This window comes from Tachyglossus aculeatus, chromosome X3, assembly GCF_015852505.1.
Source record: "Tachyglossus aculeatus isolate mTacAcu1 chromosome X3, mTacAcu1.pri, whole genome shotgun sequence".
Taxonomy (NCBI): domain Eukaryota; kingdom Metazoa; phylum Chordata; class Mammalia; order Monotremata; family Tachyglossidae; genus Tachyglossus; species Tachyglossus aculeatus.
The window spans coordinates 13236647-13255920 of record NC_052099.1 but is presented as its reverse complement, the minus strand read 5'-3'; the positions used below and the strand labels follow the sequence as shown (position 1 = coordinate 13255920).

The window sequence follows — 19274 nt, the reverse complement described above, 5'->3', positions numbered from 1 at the left end:
ATGGAGGTGAACTCTAAGGGCAGGTGGGAGATTCCCTTTTGAGAGACAGCTGGGAAGAAGACAACCTGAAGGTAAAAGAGCAATGATAGGGAGGGGATGAGCTTGGGGAAGATCACATCAGATGATTTCTATCTCTCCAATGAAGGGACTCAAGAAGGGCACTGGGAACTTCAGGAGAAATTTAAAGGTCTGAAATAGTTGATGAGGGCTGCAGGGGTGGGAGTCGATGAAGAAGGTATATTAATGCTGTTGAGCATAGAAGAAGGTACATTTAACAGGTGAGGGTAAATTTGAAGTGGCAGAATTAGGCCTGAATTGTAAATTTCCAACATCAACACACTCATCTGCACATGTGGGGAATGGCAGCGCGAGATCTGAGGCGGCACAGAGTTGAGTTCAAAAGGAGTAGCAGCATTTATTGTACTAAATGCTAGGGAAGAGAAGAATAAAGTAGCACGTCCTCTGCCCACAAGGAGCTTATGCTATCATGGAGAGGAAAGCATGACAATATTTGCAAGTAGAGAGGTCAAAAATGTATAAAGCCTATACAAATGCATGTTAAGAAGGACATATAGAGATGGCTGAAAGGATATGGTTCAGAGGGCTGAGAAACTAATCAGAGAATTTTAGGAGGGGTTTGAATGTGGAGAGGAAGGGAGTTCCTAGCTAGGAGACAGAGTGAGAAAGGGAAAAGAGGCGGGAGAATGGAGAGCAAGAGAAGGTTGTCTTGGGTGGAATAAAGACAGTGGGTTGGGAGATAGCGGGTGCAGTACAGCAGGCCAAAGAGGGAGGGAAGCTACATAATGCATCAGCTGCCTAGCAATAACCAGGAGTATTTTTATTATAGAGATTGTGCCTGGGCAATCTTTGCAGTTTTTGCATTTTGTACAGCAATGGAGGTTCAGTGTAATTAAGGTTGGATTGTTTACTTGGGAGAAGTTTCTATGAAAACTGGGAGAGAACGAGAGGAGCCCAAAAAGGGAAAATATGAGTTGCACTGAATGTTTTCTCTTGCAAATGCAAGAGAGCCCTGTGACATGGACTTTAATCAGAATTATTGGCAGCCCCATGTCTCCCTTATTTCAGCATTGCAAGGTATCACTACAATGAGTGGTGCCTTCTTGGGGTGCAGAAGGCAATATAAGGTCATATATATGTATACATATATTTATATATACATATATACAAACAGGAGAATTTATACTTTCTCTATAGACCTTAAGTTTGGTCAGAATCTTGTTACCATATTGGTCTACACAGTCTCCCAAAGGACATACTCACCTCTTGATTTGGTTTTCTATCTCTGTCTATTCTTGAATCATTGGAGAGTGTACTGCCTAGGTAGCAAAATTCAGAGTCAGCATTCAACTCTGTTGCGGATGGAGATCCTTGGCTGGGTATAGAGTTGGTCAACTGTGGGCTGGCGGTCAGGTTGTCAGTTCATAGCACGTTGCTGATTCTGAAAAGGAGTTCATAATATCTACATTTTCGTGTGTGAGTATATGTGTGTGCATGTGCATGTGTGTGTATATACATATACATCATTATCAAAGAAAATGCTACTAATGAGGATTTCATCATGTGCTCAAGTATACTCTTTTCCTCCTTGGATGCAATGTAATTAGTTCCACGCTGTGCTAACGTGATTGTGTCATACATAGCCTTTTGACACCTCCAGGTATCGCAATCTTCCAGATGACTTTGCTCGAGAACAGCAACACCTCTCGCAATCTCCCATTTGCCTCCAGCCCCGTTGGTCCGTATGGTGCAGTGGTCTCCCACTCAGCTCAAAACCATCACGCACTGTCTTCCTGGCTTGTATGTGCCCTTTGTCAGTTCAAGCAGTGGCTGACTGGGTATCCTGATATCAACTATTCTCATATTCCATCGTCAGGAAAGCTGCGTCCTTGTGCACGTCGCTCCAGTGCTGGAGGCCGGACTGCATTCCACGATCTCATTGTTGGCAATCTTGTCCCGTCATTTGATGTCGGGTATGGACTTTGGTGATACTGATGACAGTACTCAAGAAGCAGGATCTATCTTTGATTGTAGGTCCAGATTCCACAGGCTTATAGAAGACTAGATACTATAATAAATAGAAGTTCAACTTGGTATACACCTCGATGCCCCATGGTCGCCCCTCTTGGTCAGTTTGCCGCAAGATGTGTTGACCTTCTGTTTTGTTTTCTACTTCTTTGTTAATCTTTGCATCTATGGATAGTATTCTGCCTAGGCAGCAGAATTTGGTGACCGCGTCAAATTCTGGGCTGCCAATGAAAATGGGTTCCTCGAAGGATTTCTCGGGTGTAGGCTCGTAAATAACTTAGATGTTTTTTAGATTTATTGACAGCCCGCAGAGCTGTGCCAAATATACAACGAGATTCACAACCATTTACGGGTCTTCTTGTGGATTTGCTTCAGGAGGGCAGTTGATTATACTGGCATCTTTGAAATCTCATAGTACCGAACAAAGCCCTGCTTTACTTTTACTACGTTAGGGAATGGGGAAAGGGTGAGATACAGCCTCTCCCATTTTCACATAGCAAGTAATCTTAGGGTCCAATTAAACTTCTCATTTCAGTAGCTGACAGAGTTCAGATCTGCAGATGGTATACAACTGTTTGTAAGGTCTTCAGACACAATAGAAAGGTCTTGATCTTGTCCCCTGCACTGTAATTCTCGGGGGGGGGGGGGGGGGGTTAACGTTGCTCTTCTGTACTCGGTCTAAGAGAACTCTGGCTAGCTTCTACCCCCAGAGCAGAGCAGCAAGATCTCACGTTTCCAGTCGGCATTCTTGCTTTTCTTCACATCAACAATGATGATGACGGTGGTGATGACGACCGCCAATTGCCATACGCTGGGGAAGAGCCTGTGAAGTTGTAGGAGCAGAATTATCCCCTTCTCTGCTTGTACACCTCAGATGATGTAGAAGTTCTTGTGTCCTCCGTGGGTCTAACTGCAATGGTGATTTCATCAAGTGTTGGGGTGAAAGCCATGTTTGTGTACACTGGCAGGTAAATTCTTTTTCCCAGAGTGTCTTCCTCAGTGGTGGAAGCTGTGTTAAGGTGATCACTGAAGTACTGTCGCTGTCTCTTTGATCAGTATCAAAGAGTATTTATTCAGTACCTATTGTGGGCAGACCACTGTACCTGGAGCTTGGGGAACATACAAAAGAAGTAAAAGACACAGTCCCTGCCATTGAGGAGCTTAAAATATAATGGGGGAGACAGTACACATAAAATGATGAATATACAATAGTCAAGAGGGACAAAATAGTTATCAATAATTAACAAATAAATACATGAGTGATGAGGGGCATGATTGGGTGCCATGACCTGGAAATTGGGAGATTAATTTGGGAATGCCTCCTGGAGGAGGTGACCTTTTAGGAAGACTTTGAAAGGGGAAGGATGTGATTTGGAAAAGAGGTGGAAGGGCTCTCCAAATAAGGAAAAAAGATGATCAACGGGTTGGAGGCAGAAGAGTCGAGAACGCGGAATAAAAGATTCATTTTGGAGGAGCAAAAAGCAGGAGCTGGTTGTAGTAGAAGAGGAGAGCAGACAGGTAAAAGGGAGCCAGCTAACGGAGAACCCTGAAGACAATAATTTAGAGTTTTCATTTTTTATGATAAGTAATGGGAAGTCACTGGCAATTTTTTGGAAGGACATCCAATTCTTTTTGAGCAGAAGCTTCGTGAGAACTGTGAGGCAGAGAGGCAAAAAAGGAAGTAGCACCAGGTGCTGCAAACATATTAGCACGAGGACCACTTTTTTGGGTATATTATATATATATATTACACAGTGTGGTCTGGACTCTCAGACATGCATTAGCTTGCATGCCAGTCCCACTGTTAGGTAAAATTCACTGTCAGTGGTGTCATCTTTGAATACAAAGGTCAGCAAGGCCAAGGGGTTTATGCATTAAAGGACATTAAGGATTGCTGGGCTTCTATCACACTGGGTGAAAATTAAGGTTTGTGAAAAACCAACCAACCAAAAAAAAAAAAAAAAAGCCATTTTAAGCCAAGTCCAAGCTGACTACACTGAATCTGTGTTTCTCCTTACCGGTACCAATAGTTTGTTAGCATTCTATTAGTACAGTGCTAAGCGCTTAGTACAGTGCTCTGCACATAGTAAGCGCTCAATAAATACGATTGATTGATTGATTGATTCTATAGTGAACTTAATTAAAACTAATTGGAGTAATCAGATGTGGTACCAAGGAACTTGAAACTACAACTGAGTTATCCGTGTAATGCTAATGAACAATGGATTCCATGTTAGCAGGAGGTTGTAAAAATGACAGCTATCATCCCTGGTCATGGAAATCTTTAGCTACTGAAAAATGTATACCCTGGTAGCAAGGATGACACACAGAAAATTGAGTGTGTGGTTTTTTTTTTCAAAATTAGAGTTGAAAAACCTAGATGGCAAGGAAAACGTGTAGTATTGTCCAGTGTGTCTACAGGAAGAATTCTGGGTGGTTTTGTAGTTTTCCCATGCCTAGTAAAGATTTTCAGGTCTGAGAGTCTTTGGCCGTTCTCTTATGTTCACAGAAGTTGGTCGTTCCTTAGTATTTATCAGATTATTCTTCCTGAGTTGTTTTTTATCAATGTTATGGTTGTATCCCTTTGAGGTCGATCTAGTGTCCCATTTCATCTATTGAGATATATTGTTTTTACCAACATAGTTCTTTCCTGGTTCTCCTCATCTCTCTGACCATTCCTCAGTCTCTTTCTCTGGTTCTTCCGCCTCTCACCACCTTAATGTGTCTCCTCCTCTTATCACTTTGAACTCATTCCCTTGGGCAGTTCATCCAGTCCCATGGCTTCAGCTATCAGTTTGATGTGGATGACTCCTAAATTTGTCTTTCTAGCCCCAGTCTCTCACCTCCTCTGCAATCACACACTTCCTCTGGCTTCCAGGACATCTCCACATGAATATCCTACTGGCATCTTAGGCTCAATATGTTTAAAACTGAATTCCTCATCTTCTCCCCCAAGTCCTCTAACCTAACTTTCCCATGACACTGGACAACACCACCATCCTCCCTATCTCTGAGGTGCGTGATGCAATAACCAAGGTATTGCCCTTGACTCTTCCCTCTCTTTCAATTTCCACATTCAGTCACTGAATCCTGTCAGTTTTTCCTCCACAACTCTTCCTAGATTCGCTCCTTCCTCTCCATCCGAACAGCCACCACCTTGATCCAAGTCCTCAATATATCTGAACTAGACTGCTTTATCGGCCTCCTCACTCCAGTACATAATCTCCTCTGCTACCCAGATCGTTTTTCTAAAATGCTGTTCTATACGCATCTCCTTACTCCTCAAAAACCATCAATGGTTACTCACTTTTCTCTACATCAAGTAGCAAACTCCTGGCCACTGCCTTTAAAGCACCCCATCAGCTCTTTCTTCCTTATCCACTCTCCTTTCCCACTATATCCCAGCTTACACTCTTAATTCCTCAAGTTCACCTACCACTGTGTCTGGCTCTCATTTCTCCTGTCTCTGAGCTTTTGCTGATGCCTTTCCTCTTGCCCAGAACTCCTTCCTCCTTCAAATCTCCCAGACCTCAGCCTTCCTCCATCTTCAAAGCTTTACTGAAGGTATATCTCCCCCTAGAATCAATCAATCGTATTTATTGAGCGCTTACTATGTGCAGAGCACTGTACTAAGCGCTTGGCACTGTACTAAGCCCTAGAAGCTTTCCACAATTAAATTTTTCTTCTCTCTAGACTTTACCATCGACTACCACCTCAGGACTTCCAGCTCCTCACTTATGCACTCAAAACCACTGGTAGCCTTTCTTTTCATATCAATTTACATATCTCTATTTAAGCATTTACTCATCCACATATCCATCTTTCTACTTCTTCTTCCCTCCTATCTGTAGTTTCTTGTGTCTGTCTCCCCTGCTATAATTGTAAGTGTCTTGAGAGCAGGGATCCTGTCTTATTATACTCTCCCAGGTGACAAGAACAAAGCTCTGACCACAGTAGGTACTCAATAAATACTATTGATTGATTGATATTGGGTGACCCAGAGCTGATGCTAATACGCTGATTGCCTTTTCCACTGTAGAAATGTAGTCCAGCCTTTGGAAGGGAATATCTCAACATATCTGTCTCACATATGCTTGGATACCTATTACCACATAGTATGTCAGAGAGCTTCTAAGTAAAGGGTGAGTAAGGTCCAACCTATGGGATGAATCTAGTCCTCAAAGTGATTTATTCTGACCTCAGTGACTGCCTTGATTGGAGGAAGCATCGTCACAGCCCCAAGAACAGCACTTTGTGAAGGTTTCTGGAAGTATTAGTGGCAGGTTTGATGGTAGTTAGGAGCTGCTTGGGTAGCAACTATGTTGGCCACTGACTGAATCTGGCCAGTTAGATTTTGAGATTTAGCATTTAGTTTTCTGGTAAATTTTCTGCAGACCTTGTGGCTCAGGGAGATGTTCTGATTCCTATTTATCAGGACTGCCTGGAGAATGTCTTGTCAAGTCTGAATAAATTAGCTATCACAGCAGCTCAACAAAGAAAGACCTATACATATCCACCAAGCTAGCTCTCTTCCTCCCTTCAAAGCCCTACTGAGAGCTCACCTCCTCCAAGAGGCCTTCCCAGACTGAGTCCCCTTTTTCCTCTCCTCTTCCCCATCCCCTGCGCCCTACCTCCTTCCCCTCCCCACACTTGTATATATATTTGTAGATTTATTACTCTATTTTACTTGTACATATTTACTATTCTATTTATTTTGTTAATGATGTGCATATAGCTTTAATTCTATTTGTTCTGACGACTTTGACACCTGTCTACATGTTTTGTTTTGTTGTCTGTCTCCCCCTTCTAGACTGTGAGCCCATTGCTGGATAGGGACCGTCTTTATATGTTGCCAACTTGTACTTCCCAAGCGCTTAGTACAGTACTCTGCACACAGTAAGCGCTCAATAAATACGATTAAGTGAATATATATGGCACACATTGAAAAGAGAAAGCTTCTATCTATATAGGTAGATATACGCATACATCTACACACACACACACACACACACACTTGATAACGTTAAAAAACTTCTCCTGACTTCCTAGAATCTTTCCTAATAGTCTCCTGGGAATAACTTTACTGTCCCAGACATCTGTGCTGTGAAGTACATAAATGTATAAATGGAATGGCTGCAAGTGTTCTTCTAAAACAGGCACTTAAATAACTCATTCCTATGGATATACTGCTTATTATGTTCATACACTCGAAGTGGGCCAGGCATAAGAAAAAGGCACAGATTACTAATAAAATATCTGTAAAACGGTTTGCAACCAAATATGCTATTTTCAAAAACAGCGAGGGAAAGAAACTGGAGAATACATAGCTATCCTTCGTACCAAAAAGACGACACCACTGATGGTGAAAGATCTATCTGTGGGTGTGTATGCAGGCGAAAAGGCACATGCGGAACCCGCAGCCCTGAACACAAAAACAAACCTTTGATGGGCTACTCTGTGTGTTTGCAGCATCTGACCTGGTTTTCACCTTTTAGCCTCTATCTCCCAATTCTCTCAAAAGTATCTACTCAAAAAAGCCACTCCTTTCTGGATCACGGTGCACAGCAGTCTCAGCTTTAGGCCGTGATTCCACACTGCTGGAGGCTTTTTATTTTTCCTGCCTTCTTAAAACATTTCTTCGGCCTTCTGGTTTTCAGTTATCCAATTTCATCTCATACAGGAGGTCTCTGGGGTAGTCTACGGTCTTCAATCCTCCTCGCTTTCCACTCAAAGAACCTGTATCCAAGTAAGCATAGCTTCAATTCTAGGAGTCTGAATTGAGGAGCAGCGTGGGTTAATGGAAAGAGCACGGGGCTTGGGAGTTAGAGGTCGTGGGTTCTAATCCCAGCTACGTCACTTGTTTGCTGAGGGGTGACCTTGGGCAAACTGCTTAAGTTCTCTGGGCCTCAGTTACCTCATTTGTAAAATGGGGATTAAAACTGTAAGCCCCCCCCGGGACAACCTGATTATCTTGTATCTACCTCAGCGCTTAGAACAGTGCTCAGCACATAGGAAGCGCTTAACAAATACCATAATTATTAATTATTGTTACTCTAGAAGCTTGATGTGGCATCTGCGGAAGAAAATCCCAGTCTCACTGCAGTACAGAAAGTTGGCCAGGATTACACCTCTGAGGCCCTCAAAGATCTGCTCACTTTCTTGATTCTATTTTTGCCTTGTCTCTCATTTTTTCTTTGGCTAATGTCCAGGAAAAGCAATTTGTCTATAGCATTTTTCTCCATGTTGCCAATGAAGATTTTTGGCTGCGTGCAGGGTTTCCCTGGTGCAGGCTGAAACACTGCTTCAGGTTTCCTCAATACTATCTTCGGTCCCCAGTTGACTGAAACACTGATTCGGTCCAAGTGTTTTACAATCGCTTCCGTGTCTTTGTGGGCATGTTCCTGTTCTCCTTCCTGCTTAGACTGAGCCCCACGCGGGACAGGGGCTGTGACTGACCTGATTAACTCACCTCTACCCCACTGTCAGAACAGCGCCTGACACGTTGTAAATGCTTAACAAAGGCAATGACAATGGTAATGATATACGTCTCTAAGGAGCAGTCATCTACAGAGACAAATTTTGGAATGATCACCCGAGGGCTTTGGATGATGCTTAGAGCTTACATCCAGGTCCCTTTCTGTATTTTCCAGCGTAACTGTTTTGAAAAAACTGAAAAGGCCAGGGCCTACTCTGCCTCCCCGCTAGACCCTACCAGTGATGGGGAAGAGATTATAAAAGGCATCCCCAACTCTGACCTAATCCGCCAGGCTCAGAATCTTAAAGAACTTCTCAGGTGGGTCAAATGTACTAAACAATGCACAGACTCCAGATCTACTGATGGTGTCAAGTGCTTTTGTAAGATCTACGAAAACTGTATAAGAATCATATCGTCAGTTTTGTACAGCGTTTTACTTCCTCAAAAGTCCTCTCATGTCAACTGTGTCAGTTTATCCTCAAAATAGCCCTGTGAGGAAGGGATCATCGCCTCTCGTTTGCATCCGCAAAAGTGGGATGCCTTGATAGTTTGAGCAATCTGAGCTTTCGCCTTTGTTCTTGAAAATGGTGATGAGACTGATTGACTATTTCACCTTTAAGGTCCTGTAGCATTGCCTCAGTGTTCCACATGTTGAAAAAAAGATGGTCTAAGTGTTTAAGCAGTGTCTCCCCTTCTTGCTTGGAGACCTCTGCGAGAGACTGTAAGCTCGTTGTGGGCGAGGAATGTGCCTGCTTATTGTTGTGCTGTACTCTCTCAGGCTTTGCACACTGTAAGGTCTCAATAAATACAACTGCATGAATGAATGCTTTGTGGTCCAGATGCTCTGCCATTTTCATAGCTCTGTTGGCCAGGGCGTCTTCCTAGATAGTTGGGACAGGTACCACATATTCACACATTGGTATATTTTCTACGTTTTGCAGGATCTCATCGTCAGTAACAGACGGTGACTTTAGGAAAACACTGAAGCGCTGCTGTCGTCTCTTCAGGGTGCCGGCCTTGCCCGTGATGAGGATGAAGACATTTTAGCTCTTCAGATGTGCTGGGATAATATGCTAGGGGGCAATTAAACATTTAGTACAGTGCTCTGCACACAGTAAGTGCTCAATGAATACGAATGAATGAATGTAACTTCTTTAATGATGTTTAGAAGTTCTTGTTTAGTGATGGGCCGCAGAGCCGTAGATGTCTTCCGCTCTGGCATCCCCTCACGCATCAAGCATGTATGCTCCTTAACTTGATTTGCAAATCTCAACATGATTTCTGTAAACCTCTCTTTTCTCTAAATCCTGAGATTTAGATGTATGGTAAAGTATCTACTTGGCTGCAGTAAGTCTTTTCATCTGAGTCATTTGATCAACCAATCTTTTCCATCAAACTAATCTTGATGAATTTGCCTGGTAGACAATGTCAAGGAGAAATGCCCAATTTTTGTTTGCAATGGATATTGTGGTAGTGATTCCCCATTCCAGCAGGGCTGCTGTAACTTGCTGGGGTGCTCCTCATTTTCCTTTTTTTGCAAGAGTATACCGTTCAGCTGCTTTGGTAGTCTCTAGGGTGTTTTTTGATCCAATGGTTGTAAAGTTGGTGTAAGCTCAGAGGGTATCACACAGTGCTTTGGACACACGGCTGCTTTGAGCCATACTTCCTTGAGATATCACCGTAGCATTATGATGTGGTCGATGAGATGCCACTGTTAAGATAGTGGGTACATCCAGGATGTTTTCTGTTTGGCAGACGGAAGATGTTATAGGTCATCACTGGATGGTGTCTGGCACGTTCCCAGAGTAAAAATAGACCACTGCTGGTTGGTTTGAAAATCCCCAGTATGATACTGACTTTCTTCCAGTTGAGATATTTGTCCTCCTGCGATGAGTCTGTCTAAACCTTAACGGATTCACATTTCTTCAGTGCGGTTCGTGAGCGGGGAAGGAGGGATCTGTGATGATGATGGCGACAAAATCATCTTGTTTCAGGGGTAGGTGTAGCATCGTCAGAAGGCCACTTATACCTCTGGGCAGATGTGGAAGGCCCGATATCAGTGATTATCTGACTGCAAAACCAACCCCTGACAGCTGCTGTTCTGAAGAGAGAAGACTTCTCCAAAATTAGGCGCATCCAGCACCTGTGGCAGTGAGCTGTTCTTCGTCCGGGAGTCGAGTTTCGCTTAGTGCTGTGATGTCGACTCCGTATCTGGACAGTTCACGTGCTACAACTGCTGTCCTTCTTTCTTGGCAACGCTTGTTTTCCTCATGTACCATCCTGATACTCCACAACGCAATGGTCACTTTCTTAAGGTTATTTCGGTTGCAGGCTTTGGAACCGTGAGTGTGAGTCCAGACTCCAGATTAGGATCCATTGCCTAGTCTCCTTCCCCATTTGGGGGTAGCGGTGCATTCCTAAACAAGGCTGCCGAATGGCTTCTTCAGCAACCAATATCCCAAAGTAGTAATCACAGCACATTCTCTGAGAAGGTTGGTTGGGGTAAGGGTGCATTGGAGTCTTCACTGGGGAACCTGGCACAGTCTGTGGCCCTGGAAAAGGATACCTCTGTATCCTCTCTGACAGACCCTGGATGGGTCCTTATCCCGTCCTTATACCGTGAGTGAATGAAGCACTTCCACTTATAGAATACTGGAGATTAAAAGGGCTTCAACACAGAAGTGTAAGGTGTAGAGAGTGAAGGAATGGGAAAGAAAGAAAAAAAAGCAAAATATGTGAGCTGTAGACTCCTTGTTAGGCAAGAGGTTAGCCAAGGGCAGGGCAACCACGCTTCCCTAGAAGCCCTCCTTTTCTACGGTAAGCCACTGGAAGTTCATGGCATTCCAAAAAAAAACCACCCCACAAAATAAACACAAAGACAGAGGTGGCTTACCTTGCTTGCTGCCCTCCAGCGACCTGGAACTGGATCTGGATCTGGGTCTGGGTCTGGGTCCAAAGTGGGCTCCTTGTCCCTTTTGGATCCAAACCCACCCCTCAATCCCACATTCCCCTCTCTGGTGAGAACTGGAGAATAGAGATAGCTCTATTAATTTCTTGTAGTAGGTGGGGCTTCCATGGGAGTGGTGGCAGAGACTCAAGATTAGGAGGGAGAAATAGGCAAGAGAAGAACAGAGATAGAAAGAGACAGACTCATATACACCCATGCTCTCACTTGCCTACGCAAAGCCCCTCAACCTCCTCCCACCCGCAACCTCACTCCACCCGACGTATACAACCACACTCCCTCATATATACACACCCACTCCACCCGCCCGTCGCAACCGTAAGGTCTCTCCCGTAATCACTTACAAGCTGCCTCCCCACAGTCATTTGCACCCTCCCATATACAGTCCTTGCCGCACCTTAGGAGCATCATTTTGACCGCTGGAGCGAATGTGGGGACAAAGCCTTGAGAAACAAGAAAGGAAGAAGTTGGGGAGAGGAGGGAAGGAGGAAGGAAACGGAGGAAAACTGAGGGGAAGGAAGAGGAAGTGAAAAGTACAAAAAGAATGCCACCTCCTCCCCTGAGACCCCTGTGGTCCTCACAGGGCTACGGCACTGGGTGCGAGAGGCTCCCCTCACCCCGGCTCTGGAGCCCACTTGCCGTTCCCCTGCCCGGTTTGCTGCTAGGCTGCATATTCCCTGGTGTGCCATCATTCTGGGGCCAGGATCTACCGGCTTTGTTTCCCTTAAAACACTAAATCACGTTGCCCCCTCCCACCTCACCTCGCTCCTCTCCCACTCCAACCCAGCCCACACACCCCGCTCCTCTAATGCCAACTTACTGCACCTCGATCTCGTCTATCTCGCCACCGACCTCTCGCCCACATCCTGGAACGCCCTCCCTCTTCATATCCGACAGACAATTACTCTCTCCAACTTCAAAGCCTTATCGAAGAAACATTTCCTCTAAGAGGCCTTCCCTGACTAAACCCTCATTTCCCACTCCTTTTACTCACACCTCCCTCAGCCCCACTGCACTTATGCTCATATCAGTAATTTACTTATTTATATTAATGTCTTTCTCCCCCTCTAGACTGTTGAGCTCGTTGTGGGCAGGGGATGTGCCTACCAACTCGGTTGTATTGTACTCTCCCAAGCACTCAGTACAGTGCTCTGCACGCACTAAGCGCTCAGTAAATATGATTGATTGATTGTCCGCAGCGTGGCTGTTGCCACTGCTGCGGAACTTGATCTAACAGTGGTAGTAGCTGCACAATCCCGCAGCGTGTGTGCAGTTGCTACGGCTCCATTATTCTGACCCCCGTCTTGTTTCCAAAAGACCTCCATCCACGCCTGGACCCCTGCACATGCACCAGGCCCCTGGTCCTCTGTGAGAAGTAGATATGCAGTCAAGCCATTCTTCTCATCTTCCTCCTCCTGCTGACAGGTGACAAGAGGCAGAGCCGCTCTATTACCTCCACCTCTACTACTGTGCCAACTCCAAAGAATGAGATTGGCTAGCTACAGCTGTCTTCACTCCCCCACATCCCACCCTCGGCCCAGCGAGCTGTGGGGCGAAGCAAATAGTGTCACCCCGTGATGCCGGATTCATGGAGGCCATCGTCCCCAATGAAATGGGGGTCTACACTCCCTCCCACATTCACAAACACTCCTTCCAAATGTACACTCCCTCCCAAGCACTTGGACAGCCATGTGAATGGCCACTTCATGGCTAATTTAGGAATCTGATACTAAAAAATGTGTTTCTAGCCACATGGCCCACATTTGTTTGAAATGATTATGTTGATGGATTTAGTCTCCTCAAAGGTTTCCTGGGGTGTAGACAAGGGTTTTGCTTAGCCGAAAAAATGTACTGACAATTGGCCTGTATAGTAGCACCTCACCCCGGCGACATTTCCTGTGATCAACACCTCTCATTTTAAAAGGGGGGCGGGGAGGAAATCGATGTAATTGTATTCATCTAAGGCAAGTACTATATAAACTCAACATGGAAAAAAACAAAAGAAAATCACATACCTGGATGGTTGGGAAATAAAACAAGAACAGTTGTGCCCAAATCTCTAAAAATACCCAACCAATTGCCATGCTTGGCAAACAAAAAAAAAAATTAATGAGGAGTTGAAACAAAGGAAACGAACATAGCTATGATAGGGATTATTTCCAAAATGGCCTGTATTAAATTTAGAAAGAATAAATGTGATAAGGAAGATAATCACAAATACAAAATGGAATAGAAACAGTAGAATGGGAGGGAAAAACAGACTGAGTCTGGAGTTTGGCTGGCATTTGCAAACTCAACATGAGTCACAGAAGCAGGGAGGCTGAAGAAAACGACAATAAATTTTAGGATGGAACATCCTATGAAGTTATCCTGCTCTGTTCCTCACTGGTGAGACCCTCAACTCACTAAACAGATTGTTAGGAAATACAGACTGGAAATCACCATTTGCTTTATCATGACTACTGATTTATTCACGAAAGGAATCTGGGTTAAAATTAGTGAAGAGATAATACTTTAGTTAAAACCTTCAAAAGTTTCTCTAAGGTGGTTTCAGAACCTCCTTTAATTAAAGGTTTAAAGGATGGGTTGATAAATCATTTGAAGTGATTATATGAGGCCACACTTTTTAAAAACGATCTCTTCTCCTACTATAGCTGAGCTTTCATTCTCCGCTTCTCCCAAGATCCTGACTCTCCTGCCTCCGATCTCTGGCTCAGGCGTTTCCTCCAGCCTGGAACTCCCTTCTGCTTCACATCCACCAGACCTCAGCTCTTCCTATCCAAAAAGCCTTTCTGAAACTCCATCTCCATCAAGAGGCTTTGTCTGATTAATTTGTCTTTGTCTCGGTTTCCATCTCCACAACTACCTCTATCTCTCAGCGCTTGTGCCCATAACCTCCTATCGTCCTTTTGTACTTGTTAATTTACAGACTCTGCTACTTTGGCATTTCTTCCTCTCACCTGTAAATCACAGGTCTTCGTTTCCCCAGCTAAATTGTATACTCCTTGTTCCCGTGTGCTAAGTACAGTGCTCTGCACACAGTAGGTAGTCAATAAACACTACTGATTAATTCTTAAATTGAATATAAGGCATTGACATTGATGACTACAGTATCACTACTGTTTTCTGGCAGAGAGAATATTAGTGGATGGAGCCTTAGAGTGGTCAAAGAATACTGGGGAGAAGGTGACAGGAAAGGGACAGGTGATGATGAGAACACAAGCCCTCTATTCAACTTTGGTATTTTCTGCTGCTACTCTTTCCAATGTATATAAGTGATTAAATTGCAACTTTGGCCATTATCCTATATGGGATAATGGGATATCCTATATGGGAACCCTGATTTATTTATAATTACCGGGGCCTTCACAGAGCTATCATCTGGAACACGGCTGGAATTTCTAATTCCGCATTTTCTTTGGATTTTTCAAAATTTGGGAAGGCGCTAAATGGCCCTAGTCTCAGTGTTCTGAAGCCAACGCAACAGAGTCTGACAATTCAGGGTCCCTGGGTGTCCCCGATTGCTGTGGTCTCAAGGAAAATACACCAGATGTAGAGAATTTTAAGAAATATCTGAAGATTGAGTTTCACAACATGGAAAGACTGCAAGAATCTGCTTCAAGAGCAGAGGCTTGCTTAGTTCTGAAGGTAACCAGTTGCCAGGTGGGGAAATTTCGATATCTTCTTATTACTGTTTTACCTTTTCCTCAGGGGTCTAACGCCAAACCCAACTCTAGTATTCTTAGACTGTGAGCCCCTGAGGGCTAGAGACCAAGTCTAATTCTCATCTGGGTACTTTTGCCCAGTGTCTAGTAGAGTGCTTTGTGTGCAACAAGCATTTAGTAAATACTATTAATACCATGTCCCGCCCACATTCCAAGCCCTTAAATTCCCACCTTTTCTGGTCATAACACCCCATCAGCCAATTTACCACTCACAGGAATATACATTTATCATTCTTTTAATTGCTTACTTTTGTTGCTATTTATCTATGCTCTTACTCTTTATATCCACTTCCCTGCCCACTAGATTTCAACCTCCTAGGGGAGGAACTGTGCCTTTTACTTCTACTGCATATAATCAAACACTTGGTACAGTGCTCAGCACACAGTAGATGCTCATGCTGAAGATGACGCTACACTGAAGAGGGGAAAGGAATACTCTTTGTTTGGTCTTACATTCCCCTAGATAACAGGTTTAATTGGGAAAATTTTTTCAACCGTGAAGATCTGAATTCCTTAGCTGTTATGAATTTCTGGCAGACTTTTAATTAAGTTGTTAGCAATTTAACTTCCTAAACTTTACTTTCTTAATATAGCAGATTGGAAATGAATCAATCCTTCAAAACATCTTTTCCAATAGGCTCACAATTCCAAGCTACTTGCAGACAGACTTGTCCTTCAAATATATAATCTCTGTTGAATACTCACTTTATTGTTCAACTGTGAAAAGGCAAATGTTCTTGCTACAGAGTACATACCATCACAAAGCAATATGTTATTACCACTGTCGGGAAATGAATAGGTAATGGAATTTCAATTGCAGTAGAAAATTGATTATCAGATAGTCAACAGTTATCCAACTGAGCTTACTGTGGATAACCCACAGGATTGAATTGAATGAACAACCCAAAATATTTGGATAACCAAAGAGTATTTGAGACAAATCTGTCTGAAAAAGCTCAACCCAGTTTGTTTGAGACTCCATCTTTTGGTGACTTGACCTAGCTTTAGTCCCAATTACCTCTGATGATTGAGGTTTCACTATAAAAATCTCTAGTCATCAACTCTTTAATAAGTACCTATATTTTTGGTCCGGAACGCTTGTTCTGCTTTAAGAATCTTGGAAAAATCTAGAGTGTAAAGTCTGTAAACCTCCCAACATCGATATCCAAGGACAGCTAATTTATTTGACCCAAAGGCAGAGCTTACTTACCAAAAGCAGCAGCCATGGCAGGGTCAAGGGTTGGCTGGCCATCACCAGAAGGAAGGTCAAGGCGAGTGAAGTCTCTGCTTTTGTCATTGTTATACTTCACATTAAGGCTAGTTAACTTGGAAAAGTCAATTCTCAGAGTGCAACATGCATTGTAAATATTCTGCCCATCCAGAGCCTATTAAAAAAAAACAAACAAACAAGAATAAGTTTTCCAAAATGTATATTAACGTACTGAATTAGCTTTAGTATTCACCATAAAACTAATGTTTAGGACGACCGTTCAAATTTAAGTATGTTCTCCCCTTCCTGTGCAATATACTCTCTCAATCTTAAGGTGGCTATACATTTCTTATTTATATATTTTGCCAGCTCAGGAAACAACAGCATTGTATAAACCGAACCGTCGAATGAAACCGCCAGGATCACCTGCTGTCTTCCCGTCATGCCACCCGGCTAGGGCCCTCAATCCTAACATACCATGTACATGTGGTATAGAGAAGCAGCATGGCATAGTGGTTAGAGCTTGAGCCTGGGAGTCGGAAGGCCTTGGGTTCTAATCCCATCCCTGCCACGTCTGCTGTGTGACCTTGGGCAAATCACTTCACTTCACTGTGCCTCAGTTACCTCATCTGTAAAATTGGGAATACGACTGAGAGCCCCACATGGGACAGGGACTGTGTCCAACTCAATTTGCTTGTATCCACCCCAGCACCTAGTACAGTGCCTGGCACATAGTAAGCGCTTAAATACCATTATTATTATCATTATTATTATTATTATTATTAACAGTTGGGGATTTAAGCTGCGTCGGCTCAAGGCCAGTCCCCTTTCTCGTCAGACAGAGGAACCTCTGAACTCTGTCTTTTTTATGTTGCTTATAGTTATGTTATTTCATCTTTCCTTTTGTGTCTGTCACAAATGCTTCCCCAAATGCTTCCTCTTAGATTGCAGGTCCAGGGACCGTGTCTAATTCTCACCTATGGTCCATCCGCATACCCCGCCCCCGCTCCGTGGTGCTTAGTACAGTCCTCTGCACACATCAGGTGCTTAATAAATATTAATATTACACACTCAACAGCGACCTATGATCTACAGTGTAAAATCACCCCCAATTCCCAGGGGAAGTAAAATTACATTCCTATTTCCCATCTGAATTTGAGAAATTTTGATTTCTGAAGAACATTTCATAGGATAAAATCCTAATGAGAACTGAGAGAAAACTCAATACAACGGTCAACTGGTCACCAAACTTCCAGCTATAAGTTCAGATTAATTTTTTATACCACACCAGCAGAAAAACCCAAACCTCATACAGATTCAGATGAATACCATACTTGTCTTTCCCTGTTCTCTTTCAAATTCCTTTCCTCTTGCAGTAATTCTCTCCTTATCAATCGATTTATCACCCTCATGTCCTTCAACTCTTCTGTTATTCTATTCACTTATTTCCCTATCATCCATTAGGGAGCAATGGATAGTGGGAAGAGCATGGGACTGGAAGTCAGGAGATGCAGCTTTGCCCCTGGCCTACTGTGTGACCTTGGGCAAGTCACATAAGTCCTTTGGGCCTCGGTTTCCTCACTTGTAAATGGGGACTAAAGTAGACTGTGGGCCCCATGAAGGACAGGGACTGTGTGCTATCTCATAAGCAAGTGTCTAGCCCAGTGCTTAGGACATCCCCGGCTATCTTAGACAAATAAGACAAATCAAAGCAAGCTTCTTTTCAGAAGCCAAGAGCATTGTACTTTGTCTAAATTCTTTCAGAAGAGACATTTTTCCACCACGAGCTCAATACCTCATTCTATCTGCATTCCCTACCACAAAGTGAGGCATACAAATCTAGTATTAGGAAACACTGCTTCTCTTATTTCTAAGCAGAAAAATCGATGACTGAAATTGAGATTTTTCTAAGAAGTCTAGCATGAGAGAACACAGAGCTGGAAAATGAGGCATTAGATGGACTCACTCTCTCATGTTGCAGTGCCCTTTGGAAACCAGTGCACTATCTTAATAATAATAATTATGGTATTTGTTAAGCACTTACTATGTGCAGGGCACTGTACTAAGTGATGGGGTGAATATAAGCAAATGAGGTTGGACACAGTCCCTGACCTGTGTGGGGCTCACAGTCTTAATCCCCATTTTACAGATGAGGTCACTGAGGCCCAGAGAAATAAAGTGACTTGCCCAACAAGGTCACACAGCAGACAAGTGGCAGAACTGGGATTAGAACCCAGGACCTTCTGATTCCCAGGCCTGTGTTTTATCCACTAAGCCATGCTGTTTCCCTTGACGAAGAGGCTAGAATTTTTTTTTTTTTTTTGGTCTTACCACTGGTGCTGGAAAAAAGGAGAATGAAAAGGGGGGAGGAAAAGAGTAACTAGTGTGAAAGAAGAGGGATAGAAATGCAGAGAGGGAAGATTAAATCCTCAGGAACATAGCCACTGTTTCTGTAGCATCCAAAAGACTGTGTGGTGACTTGCTGGCCAGACACAAAGGTAGAACTCTGCCCTTCTTTCTGCACAGCAACACGACTTCTCTCTCATTTATTCCTCTGCCCAGCGTGGCCTAGTTGATAGAGCGTGAGTCCAGGAGGCAGAAGGACCTGGGTTCTAACCCCAACTCTGCCACATGCTGCTGTGTCACATAACTTCTTTGGGACTCAGTTACCTCATTTGTGAAACGGGGATTCAGAGTGTGACCCCCATGAGGGACAAGGACTGTGTCCAATCTGATTATCTTGTACCTACCCAGTGCTTAACGCATAGTAAGCACTTGACAAGTACCATAATTATTATTATTATCACCTATTATTCCAGTATGTTACCTTCCTTCTCAAGTCCCCAGTCCCCC

At 43.6% G+C, this 19274-nt stretch overlaps 1 protein-coding gene across 3 annotated transcripts in view; it reads right to left on the bottom strand.

The window, feature by feature from the left end:
- The window catches only part of PTBP3 (polypyrimidine tract binding protein 3), a 181922-nt gene that overhangs the window by 31418 nt on the left and 131230 nt on the right, over positions 1-19274 (bottom strand). For all 3 annotated transcript variants that reach the window (XM_038770374.1, XM_038770373.1, XM_038770375.1), the window contains one exon: positions 16422-16596. In XM_038770374.1, coding sequence (XP_038626302.1) covers positions 16422-16596 — 175 coding nt within the window. The remainder of the gene's footprint in view (positions 1-16421; positions 16597-19274) is intronic.